The sequence below is a fragment of the Sparus aurata genome, chromosome 10 (assembly GCF_900880675.1).
Source record: "Sparus aurata chromosome 10, fSpaAur1.1, whole genome shotgun sequence".
Classification (NCBI taxonomy): Eukaryota; Metazoa; Chordata; class Actinopteri; order Spariformes; family Sparidae; genus Sparus; species Sparus aurata.
The window spans coordinates 23,974,563-23,987,370 of NC_044196.1; the positions used below are offsets into that span (position 1 = coordinate 23,974,563).

General features: G+C 39.7%; 1 protein-coding gene and 1 long non-coding RNA gene across 3 annotated transcripts in view; one reads left to right on the forward strand and one right to left on the reverse strand.

Annotated features, from left to right (window-relative positions):
* The window catches only part of taf6l (TAF6-like RNA polymerase II, p300/CBP-associated factor (PCAF)-associated factor), a 29,973-nt gene that overhangs the window by 14,383 nt on the left and 2,782 nt on the right, over window positions 1-12,808 (forward strand). For both annotated transcript variants that reach the window (XM_030430377.1, XM_030430378.1), the window contains 4 exons: window positions 11,757-11,851; window positions 11,933-12,007; window positions 12,170-12,390; window positions 12,565-12,697. In XM_030430377.1, the coding sequence (XP_030286237.1) occupies window positions 11,757-11,851; window positions 11,933-12,007; window positions 12,170-12,390; window positions 12,565-12,697 (524 nt within the window). The remainder of the gene's footprint in view (window positions 1-11,756; window positions 11,852-11,932; window positions 12,008-12,169; window positions 12,391-12,564; window positions 12,698-12,808) is intronic.
* Window positions 1-12,808, reverse strand: part of LOC115589477 (uncharacterized) — a 38,923-nt gene that overhangs the window by 9,797 nt on the left and 16,318 nt on the right. The gene's annotated exons all lie outside the window — the stretch shown is intronic.

Genomic DNA, 12,808 nt, shown 5'->3' on the forward strand with positions numbered 1-12,808 from the left:
AGGCCGGTACTCTGTTGAGGAACTCTTGGTCCGAAGGCCCAGCGGGGTTTCCGCCTTGGGAGCGCTGGGGGCAGAGTCGGTCTCGGCTGGGAGCACACAAAGTCTCTTTTTGTTGGAGACTCCTTGCAAGGCTTGCAACGTTCTTCATCAGATGATCACAGTCTTGAAAAAGACTTTTCTTGGTGGTTTCAAATAGTGGTACTCAAGTTCTGATTCTGAAACTAATTCACCTTCTTCTGAATCAGGCGGTGATATTTTAACAGTATAAAATCAAAAAAAGAAAAGAATTTCTTCTATTAAAAACTTGAATAAAGACTTCCGGGGTCATGCAGAGCAAGATGGCAGCCTAGTTTTGGTGCTCCCCGACCGACACAGAAAACAGCCCTAAAAAGTTGAAAATACCCTGAACAACGAGTTGAAACAAATATGATGGACAATAGGGCTAATAAGGGAACTAATAGGAAGACCAGAAGCACCGTAGTGGTAGGAGATGAGGGTGAATGGCCTCCGCTAACTAAGCCTAGCCGAAGTAGCTCCCCAACGCTACACGGGGAAAATGAAGCAGAAGACGCAACCCTGCACTCCATTCTGAGCGAGATAAGGGATTTCAGACGGGACAACAACCAACAACTCGCGGAGATTAAGCAGGAATTTCACAGCACCAACAACAGACTGGAGGAGGCTGAGGGTAGGATCGAAGAAACCGAGACTGCACTGCAGGCCATGGCTACATTAATGAGAAAGCAAATGAAACGCCAGGCTAGCATGGAGGCTAAGCTAACAGACCAGGAGGGGCGAGCCCGCCGGGATAATCTCCGGATACACGGCATACCTGAGAAGGAGGAGGGAGACAACATGTGCGCCTTTTTGGAGAAACTACTGAGTGATACACTGGATATCCCCGGACTCAGGATCGAACGAGCACATCGGAGCCAAGCACCTGCACCGGAGGATCCACAGGCGAGACCCCGGTCCATAATCGCAAAGTTCACGAGTTACAAAGTCAAGGAAAAAGTTATCTGCAGAGCCTGGCAGAAAAAGGCAGTGTATTACAAGAACACCCGCTTCTTCGTGGATCACGACTACCCGACCGCGGTGCTTAAGAAACGTTATGAGTACACTGAAGCGAAAAAGATCTTGAGGGAGAGAAAAATTAAATTTCAAACCCCCTATCCGGCCAAGCTACGGGTCCACTACGACGACGGCACAGAGACATATCAGAACGCAGCGGACGCCACAGCAGACATGGCGAAACGAGGACTCCCTGTCACCGTCATCACGGCCCCAATCGACACAGATCACCGGGAGCTGCAACTCCTTTCATCATGGCAGATGGTCGGAGACCCGAAGGGAACATCAGACGCGGACGCAGGAGCACAACGACAGGAGAAACTCTCCCACAGATCCTACAAAGAGAGGCTACAGCAGTATAAACACACACACACACAACATAGTGAACCCCAACGGTGACCTGTACTCATATAATCCCAGATAAGTAATTTATGTTTATTTAGGTTCATATAGCTGATTATTTAATTTTGGTCTCAGAAAGAGTTTACCAGGAATTAAGACATTTAAAACATAACCTGACTTGATCTTGAACTCCAAAGGACTTAACCTGGATCTGAGACATTTAAAAGAAAAAAGACTAATATATAACACAGGACTAAATGGGTCCAGTCTCTTCTAAATTTAGTTAATTATTTTGATTTTGACCTCTGAAGGATCAATCCACGATGTAAGTCTCAGATACTACATAAACTGAGAAACGGGGTCACGAGCGAAGCCTCTCAGTCTTGAATTAAGGGAATTATCAGGAAATACCAAAACAAAAAAAACAAACACTTACGGTAACTAATCAAGGTCTCCTATAGCTATCTATATAACATTGTCGGGACACGGAAACGCAAAGGGCATGTCAAAGACATGAGCCCATCTTCCAGGGCCCCTCTCTCTGTGAGGAGAGGACTTTCCCTCGAGGAGTGCTTAAACACCAGAAGCACCCGAAAGGCTCGATCCGATCGAGCCTCACCAATGGAAGCAACAAACACCAAAGTAAATAAAGAAGACTCATTTAGATGTAAGTTATTTCTACATTTGTACAAAGTTTTGTTCACCAAGTTCATGAATGTTTTCGGGATGTTTAAGGTCTTAAAAAACACAGCACAACACAGGGAGAAAGACGACACAAATTACCTGCAAAATAAATGACAGATAACCAAAATATTAAGATTATTTCATATAATATAAATGGAATTCTGAATCCAGTGAAAAGAAGTAAGATTCTGAGTAAACTGAAAAAAGAAAAAGCACACATTGCACTGTTACAGGAAACACACCTGAGCTCAATTGAACATGAGAAATTTGGGAGGCTGGGTTTTTCAAAAGTGTTCTACTCATCATACAAATCTGGTCATAGAAGAGGTGTAGCAACCTTTATATCCCAAAGACTCCCCTTTGAGAAGACCCTGGAGATTAAAGACAAAGAAGGGAGATACTCACTGGTCTCAGGGAAAATAGAGGGCACTGAAGTTTCGATACTGAACGTTTATATCCCCCCCGGCAGTAATATAGCAATCTATAGGAAAATATTTGACTTAATGTCAGAAGCAACAGGAATTCTTATTTGTGGAGGGGATTGGAACATTCGAATTAACCCAAGGCTAGACTCTTCCAAAATGTTTACACAAACCTCAACCCATAAAAAAATCAAGATTCTCATGTCAGAACTTGGGGTGATTGACCTATGGCGAGATGTTCACCCATCAGAACGAGACTACACTCATTATTCTAACCCACACGACGTGTACTCGAGAATTGATTACTTTTTCATTTATAAGAGGGACCGCCATAGAGTACAGCAGTGTGAGCATGGAAATATTGACTTATCAGATCATGCCCCTATCCTGTTAACAATTCATATAAACAACAGCCCAAGAAATACATTATGGAAACTAAACTCCAGTGTCCTTAATGATCAACAATTTAAAACACAAATAAAAAGAGAAATAGAACAGTTTTTACAAGAAAACAACAATAATGAAGTTACCTCAGAAATAGTATGGGATACACTTAAAGCTGTCTTCAGGGGGAAAATAATCTCATATTGTACAAAAAAAAAGAAAGAAAGACAAGAAAGTCTAGCAAAATTAACTAGAGAACTGGAGGAGCTTGAAACAAAACACAAAAAGGACTCAAATCAGAATATTGTGTTACAACTAAAAGAAATCAGGAAGGCGATAAACACCTGGTACACCCAGGAAACGCAAAAAAAAATGTTCTTCACAAAACAAAAATACTATGAGACGGGCTCAAAGTTCGCAAAGCTGTTAGCAAGAAAACTACGAAAACAGAATGCAGACAGCACTATTCACAAAATCAGGGATCCAATTACAAAAGATCTGGTATATAAAAGAGAAGAAATACAATCAGCCTTTCAAAAATATTACAAAGAACTATATTCTCAATCACGATTAGAGGAAGAACAAAATACTAGAACATTTTTAAACTCTCTTAACTTACCTATCTTAAACGAGGAGCAAAATAATGAATTAACGGCAGAAATAACAGAAGCAGAATTAGACAAAGCCATATCAAGACTAAAAACCAACAAGTCACCCGTACCAGACGGATTCTCATCTGAATGGTACAAAGCCTTCAGGACCGAACTAAAACCATATCTCCTTCATATATTCAATAAAGCTTTAAAAGAAGGGAAAATTCCCCCAACATGGAAGGAGGCCACTATAACAGTCATACCCAAAGAGGGAAAAGATAAATTAGAATGCGGCTCGTTCAGACCAATCTCAATTCTCAATATTGATTACAAACTATACACATCGATTCTTGCAAGACGAGTAGAAAAAGTTCTCCCCCAGCTCATCCATACAGATCAGACCGGATTTGTTCCACAGAGACAAACACACGACAATATAAGACGATCACTACATGTATTAAGCCATATTCAAGAACAAAAATTACAGGCTTTACTGGTCAGTTTGGACGCAGAGAAGGCCTTCGACTCAGTGAGCTGGGGGTTCTTATACCTGGTCCTTGAGAAATTTGGCTTTCACAAGAGTTTTGTTAAAGCAATCAATTCATTATATAACAACCCTACTGCCAGAGTTAAAATAAATGGGCATCTATCAAAGACTATTAAATTAGAACGAGGTACAAGACAAGGTTGTGGGATGTCACCGCTTCTTTTTGCTCTCTTCATAGAGCCGCTAGCCCAATGGATCAGGCAGATGGACAACATCAAAGGAATTAACATAAATAACGACGAACACAAGGTGGCGCTGTATGCAGACGACATCTTGGTGTACCTAACTGAACCATCTAAATCTCTCCCCGAATTATTTAAATTATTAGAACAGTTTGGTAAATATGCAGGATACAAACTAAATATTCAAAAGACACAAATTTTAAAACTGAATTACAACCCACCGATAGAGCTCCAAAAGAGACTCCGTATGAAATGGGACCAAGAAGCAATAAAATATCTTGGAATATTATTACCAAAAGATATAACCACAACTAAAAAAATAAACTATGACCCACTTATAAACAAATTAAAAGCAGATATTGCAAGATGGAACTCAAATCCATTTATAAGTTTAACACAAAGAATAGAATCAATTAAAATGAACATCCTTCCTAGGATTTTGTATTTGTTTCAAGCTCTCCCCATCGAAATTAATTCCCAACAATTTAATGAGTGGGACAAAACTCTCTTGAGATTCATCTGGCAAGGAAAAAAACCGAGAGTAAGATTTAAAACGTTGCAACTTCCCAAAAAAGAGGGTGGAATGGCAGTCCCACATTTAAGAAATTACTTTTACTCAACTCAGATCAGGCCATTATAAAATGTATGTAATCAGGAATATAGCACAAGATGGAAGGATATAGAAAAGACCTTAATTAAGGATTCCCCAATACAAGCAGTGTTAGGTAATAGGGAAATAAAACAAACAATAAGTAAACTAAAAAACCCATGGCTGAAGTTCCAACTCAAAATATGGAACACAATCAAAACAGATTATAAATTACTGGATAAATTATGGATCATCAGATGGATCGCATATGATCCTGACTTCAAACCAAACCAATTAGACCTCAGATTTAAAACCTGGACAAGCATAGGGATCTCAACATTCTACTCACTTACAAATAAAGGAATACTAAAAGACTTCCAAACGCTAAGGAGAGAATTCTCCTTAGAACAGCAGGACTTTTACAGATTCTTGCAACTTCGTAATTATTTTGATAAATGCAACAAAACACTCCCCGTGGAGGGAATTTGCGTGGAAGTGTTTGATAAGATTTTTTACTACTCCAAAGATGAAAATTCATTACACAGGGAAAGACCCCATATGCTGGAGAGGATGTGGAGGTCGAGATGCAAATCATTGGCATATATTTTGGAAATGCCCCGGATTGCAGAATTTTTGGTCAGAGGTTCATAAAACAATGGAGGAGATATTTCATATAAAGATACCCAACCAATTTGAAACCTTTATCTTAGGCAAATCAGATTTTATTACTGGAAATACTAATAGATATCTTTTTATAATCATGGTAACTGTAGCTAAGAAAAATATCACTAGACACTGGCTGCACCCCGAACCTCCTACAGTGAGAGAATGGATGGACACGATTGACGACATATATCGAATGGAAAAAATCACACACTCACCTAATCTACAGATGGTCAGATTTAATAAAATATGGTCAAAGTGGATCTCCTTTGTTGAAAAAAGACGACCTAACCAAAGGGACACAACAGACTGATCCTTATTAAACAACAAAACATTGGGGTTTTTCCTTATCTGAACACACAAAAAGAATATAGGCCTACTACTGCTAGTTCAATCTCCCATATGTGTTGATATTCTCTAATCAACTTGTGTTTATCTAATATACATCCCAGTTCTTATGTTCTTCTGTTCTATTGAAGTTAACTATTACCCATCCCTTCCCTCTTTCAGAAAGGAGGGAGGGGAAGAGGGGGAAAAAAAATAAATAAATTATATCTGGATGATTAAGGTTATCTCTTTATTACTATTATTATTTTTCCCTTGCTGGTATTGTGCCATATCTTAACTAATAATTTATTGTTAGGGGGTAATTTAAAAAAAAAAAAGAAAAAGCACTACAGAGTTAATAATACAGTATTAGACATGTGACTACCAAATGTCAACTGTCTGGGTTTTGTTTCTGTCGTTTTGGTTTTAAAAAGAAAAAGGAAAAAAATCATATTTGTAAGATTATGATTGTCTTTTATTTTCATTTATATGTATTTTTTTATTTTTATTTTTCTCATTGCTGGTATTATGCTATATCTTAGCTAAATATTTTTGTTTTTGTTTAGGGGGTTAAAAAAAAAAGTGGCTGGAAAGTGACTACCAAATGTCTACTGGATTTTTGTTTCTGTCTTTTTGGCTTAAGAAAAAGGGGGGTGGGGGGGACAAAAACAAAAACAATTGGTTTTCACCTGTGTAACACAGGTGTGTTCATCGTGGTACCTAACATGTCGTACACGCTCTTCAGGCTGTGGTTTAAGTGGAGTAGTAAAACCGTTCTCTACTTTTGAGAGAGATAAATTGTTCTGTGAGGTTCTGACAACACTCAATACGCCACTGTTTGACTTTGTTCTTTTGACAAACATTTACTTCCTTTAACAAGTGTACTGGATCCTTCAAATGTGTACTGTACCTTGCATCGAATAAAAATTGTAAATAAAAAAAATAAATAAAAACTTGAATAAAAGTAAAATACTTAAAGTAGGGATTCAATTCGCTTGTCTTAGAGCTTGTTGCAAAAATAAAAGTAAAGATTACTTTAAAAATAAAAATAAAAATGAAAAACAAAGAAGAGAAGAAGAAGAAGAAGAAGCAGGGGGAGAAAGGGACAGGGAGAGAACCCGGAGAAGAAGAAAGAGAGAGCATGGAGAAGGGGAGAGTGTCTGTTTTATGACCTGCAGCAGGGGCCGGCTGACAGTGTCACACCTCCTGTGATCTGAGTTGAGCCTCCCAAAAAGTTAATCTAACTATTCTATTGGATTTAATGTTTTGAAATCATGTGTTAACCTTCCCAAATCTTCACCATCTTAAAAGTCGAATTTTTGCCTTCGTGAAAAGATGCAACATGATAATGATCATTTGTCATTCAAAAGAATTATAACCTGATTAAGACATGGAGCCATAAAGTATACAACATATGACAATAAAGTATACAATCCACAGTAGAACCAAGGACTTATACATATTCCTTGTAGTTCTATCTTTAATGAAACATATCAGACATTTAACGGGTAAATAACACAAGTATCACACAAGGAATGATGATCTTCAAGTCTCTCCTCCATCGACAAAGGGGAGGAGTGGTTTCTGTTGACCTCAAACTTATTGAGTAATAAACTTCATTTGGGCTTCACAATAACATAAGAAAGATCTGTTGAATGATCTTCTTACGCTATTTTTGGAATCTGCTAAAATTAAGAAGTTGGAATTGTAGTTTATCAGTTATTTAGGACGTATCTGAATTTGGGTGAGAACAGAAGACAGGAATTGGAATGTCAGACCCAGGAACAACAACGGTCGTAAATAACAGTTGGACATGTGAGGAGAAGAACACACAGATTAGGTTTCCCATTAAGCCTTCCCCCACTGGAGAATGTTCCAGAGGGAGAGAAACGTAGATTAGTAAAACATCTTAAATCACCACATCTATGTTAGAAAACATTCCTCTTTCCTCTTGGTGTGGAGAAAGAAGACTATCGGGCTTGACCTTGTTTGACCTGACGAAAAGGGGTTCATCTTCTTTGGAGGAAGGGGAACAGACCAGATGTGCTTAGTCGTTGTAAATTACTTAAAGAAGATCTCTGGTGATCTGTTTATTGCAAGAAAAACAACATCTTCCCACTCTGTGGATAGGAGAGGATTTTGTCAGGCCAGGATATGGGGGCTTTCAGTCCCATATGCTGGAAAAAGGAGTCAATTTGGGTTAAAGGTAATCATGGCTGAAATGAGACCACTTTAGGATGCAGAGACAAAGGCTTGTGTTCCTACAGCCCTGAATCTATAATCTATGAAAGTTCAACTTTTTGAATGGAATTATGGAAATAAATAAACTTTTCCATGATATTCTAATTTTTTGGAAAGGGTCTGTACATAGATGCCTCATTGAGCACTGGACCGTACGTCGTCGTCGCCGCCATATTTGATGATAACCGTACATGTGTGACTGTGTAAATGAGAGGCATCAACTTACAGCACTTTGTAGAAGTGCGTTTTATAAAGTTCTCTCCATTGACTCGTATCAGTTCACGGGGCAGAGCTGCCACATCCAATATGGCGGCGACGTTGACGTATCGCAGCAACAGGCCAATCCGCCCAATGAGGCGTCTATGTACAGTTGTGGTCAAAAGTTTACATACACTTGTAAAGGACATAATGTCATGGCTGTCTTGAGTTTCCAATAATTTCTACAACTCTTATTTTTTTGTGATAGAGTGATTGGAGCACATACTTGTTTGTCACAAAAAACATTCATGAAGTTTGGTTCTTTTATGAATTTATTATGGGTCTACTGAAAATGTGACCAAATCTGCTGGGTCAAAAGTATACATACAGCAACATACATTATCAATTTTGGTGATGTAGAAAAGTTACAATCAAATCAAATTAGCTTCATGGCATGGCCTCTTAACTTCATGTGAGTGATTATGATTGACGACACCTGTTGACTTCTCTGAGCCCATTTAAATAGGGCTCATGTGATGCAGTCATTAGGCTCGGTTACAAACGCGACAATGGGAAAGTCAAAGGAACTCAGCACAGATCTGAAAAAACGAATCATTGACTTGAACAAGTCAGGAAAGTCACTTGGAGCCATTTCAAAGCAGCTTAAGGTCCCAAGAGCAACTGTGCAGACAATTGTTCGTAAGTATAAAGTGCATGGCACAGTTATGTCACTGCCACGATCAGGAAGAAAACGCAAGCTATCACCTGCTGCTGAGAGAAAATTGGTCAGGATGATCAAGAGTCAACCGAGAACCACCAAAAAGCAGGTCTGCAATGAATTGGAAGCTGCTGGAACACAGGTGTCAGTGTCCACAGTCAAGCGTGTTTTGCATCGCCATGGACTGAGAGGCTACCATGCAAGAAGGAAGCCCTTGCTCCAGAAGCAACACCTTAAGGCTCGTCTAAAGTTTGCTGCTGATCACATGGACAAAGATAAGACCTTCTGGAGGAAAGTTCTGTGGTCAGATGAAACAAAAATTGAGCTGTTTGGCCACAATACCCAGCAATATGTTTGGAGGAGAAAAGGTGAGGCCTTTAATCCCAGGAACACCATGCCTACCATCAAGCATGGTGGTGGTAGTATTATGCTCTGGGCCTGTTTTGCTGCCAATGGAACTGGTGCTTTACAGAGAGTAAATGGGACAATGAAAAAGGAGGATTACCTCCAAATTCTTCAGGACAACCTAAAATCATCAGCCCAAAGGTTGGGTCTTGGGCGCAGTTGGGTGTTCCAACAGGACAATGACCCCAAACACACGTCAAAAGTGGTAAAGGAATGACTAAATCAGGCTAGAATTAAGGTTTTAGAATGGCCTTCCCAAAGTCCTGACTTAAACCCCATTGAGAACATGTGGACAATGCTGAAGAAACAAGTCCATGTCAGAAAACCAACAAATTTAGCTGAACTGCACCAATTTTGTCAAGAGGAGTGGTCAAAAATTCAACCAGAAGCTTGCCAGAAGCTTGTGGATGGCTACCAAAAGCGCCTTCTTGCAGTGAAACTTGCCAAGGGACATGTAACCAAATATTAACATTGCTGTATGTATACTTTTGACCCAGCAGATTTGGTCACATTTTCAGTAGACCCATAATAAATTCATGAAAGAACCAAACTTCATGAATGTTTTTTGTGACAAACAAGTATGTGCTCTAATCACTCTATCACAAAAAAATAAGAGTTGTAGAAATTATTGGAAACTCAAGACAGTCTTGACATTATGTCCTTTACAAGTGTATGTAAACTTTTGACCACAACTGTATATATGTCTATGGTGTTTATAAAAAAAAAAATAAAAAATAGAATAAACGTCATAAATGTATCATCTTTATCGTGAAAATGATCGAGATCATTTTATCGCCCAGCCCTACTATTAATCAAAGTTTCATTAACTATCCACCTTATTTCTATTCCCCATGATACCTAGTACAAATTATGGGTGCGACCTCTGACACATCTTCAAGGAACCTATAAAATGGGTTCCTTTCGTGTCCCGTCACTTGGCGTTTTCCATGGTAAAATGACGCTAATCCACTGTTTTCGAGCAATTGGCAAGTACTTTTTTACTGCTTGTTCCACCAAGCCCACACTCATTCTTGAGGAAACTTGTATATAAATGTATCATTTATTAATGATGGTAATCATAGTGGCAATCAAGTGTTGCCAGCTTCATCACTCACTTCACAAAAAAAGTTCATACTGCATTCTGAGCCAACAGAACAATGGCTAAAAAAAAAAAAAAAGTTCAGTATTCATCTTGGGATATTATGATCAGCATTTCCCCCAGTATTTTCTGAGACCGGGGGGGGGGGGGGGTGTCAGTTTGGGTCATCATACTGTAATATTTATACTTATGTCATAGGCTACTTAGGGAATTTCTTTTTTTTTCTCTGGTTATAATGCTCTCACACAGCCATCATGAACTCTAATATTGTAAAGAAATGGTATTTTTATTATTTGTTTCAAGAGAGGAGTTATCTAAGTCAGAGTCCTGCACGGGTAAAAAATAATGTACCGTGTCGGACACAGATGCAGGACATGCGGATGCCTGGAGAGGCGGGTCGGGTTTTACGATTGCCATTTTCAAGGCGTCACTTATCATCAGTCATTATTAGCGACACAAATGATAAGCATTTATATTTCATATGAGCTCATTTATGCGTGCTTGCGCCCCCCCAGAACTCATTCCCTCTACGCTGTCTTACTTTCACTTTTAAAAATTGCGTCTGTCCAATTTTCCTTCGGGCGTCGGTATTAATTTATACCGGGTCGGCTCGGGTGCGGAATCTAAGTTGTGTCGGAAAACTGGTCGGATGCGGTGACCCGTGCAGGACTCTGCTCTAAGTGACCATTTTAATCCTCTAGCTAATTATCAAGCGAAATATCCAACATGCTAGTTAACATCAAATACTGCGGTGGAAGACGACGGTAAAATATTTCCTTTCTCTAACACTGGATTTATTTATGCCTGAATTTTGAAGGTGTGGCGGCTTTTATTTTGCCGTGGCGGTGCGCCACAGTCAATTACATGTAGGGGAAAACCTGATGTTCAGCCAACAATCTGCAGTTAAGCCACAAAAACAACTCACTTTCATCTCAGTATCCTGATGTATCCTATTTTCATTTAAATTGGCTTTTTAAAATATGGGGTACACAGTACACGATAGGCGTGTGTTGGAGCAGCACTGAGTCACTCGAGTGTTTGCTGTCACCGTTATTGATAATTTCCAAGGAAACCGACAGTCTGTGTCAGCCCATCTAATCTCCCGACAGTTTGCCAGTGTCAGCTTTATTAAAAAATTTAAATGGCTTTGATTTTTATCTGAAGAATATTAACATTTCTTTAATTCCTGATGCTTGAATATATGACTTCTGCCTCTGAATGTATATCAGTGTAACCCTGATGGAGGATTTCAGTGTTTGTGCCTCATATGTTGACTGTTGACCTGTCACAGTTCCCACAGCGGTGCAGTCTCTGTCAGACGACCTGTTGAAGTACTACCAGCAGATCACACGGGCAATCCTGGGAGAGGACCCCCACCTTATGAAGGTAGACTGCCGATGAACACAGGCAGACATTCTGTGTGGCTAGACAACATGTTCTTTCTTACACTTTTCTTCTGTGTTTCAGGTGGCTCTGCTGGACCTCCAGTCCAACTCCAAGATCGCTGCCCTCCTGCCATACTTTGTTTATGTTATAAGTGGGGTGTGTTTTTCCTGTGATCTTGTTCTTACAAGATCTTTTTTAACCATATAACTTAGAAACAGAGTTGGGATCCAAATCTATATTTTTCACTTTTGAAAAACATGTTCTCAGGTTTCACAATTCTGTTTTATTATTCACAAGTACATGGCTGTCTGTGTCCAGGTGAAGTCAGTAAGCCATGACCTGGAGCAGCTCAACAGGCTTCTCCACATGGTGAAGAGCCTGGTCCAGAACCCCTACCTGTACCTGGGCTCATACGTGCGCAGCCTGGTCTCCAGTGTCATGTACTGCATCCTGGAGCCGCTGGCTGCCTCTATCAACCCGCTTAATGACCACTGGACCCTCAGGGACTACGCAGCCCTGCTCCTCAGCCACATCTTTTGGTGAGTAAAATAATGAATAATCCATTCGTTGATCAACAGAAAATGAATCATGAACAATTTATTTTGTTTAGATTGCATTTTGCAGTATTTGTGTCAGGTTTCATTCAGTCCACCTAGTAAAAGTTGGATGAAAGTCTGAAGTCCTTCTCCGTTATTTTTGCGTTTCTTGTTAAGGACTCATGGGGATCTGGTGAGTGGCCTCTACCATCAGATCCTGCTGTCCCTCCAGAAGGTTCTGTCTGACCCAGTGAGACCTCTTTGCTCCCACTATGGAGCTGTGGTTGGACTTCATGCTCTGGGATGGAAGGTATACACATTTCTTCAAAACTCAATGCGAATTATTTAGTATTAGTGCTCTCCTCTCATGACCCCTCACCAATCTGTTTGAGATTAATCTCTGCTGCACGAGCCTCTTTGT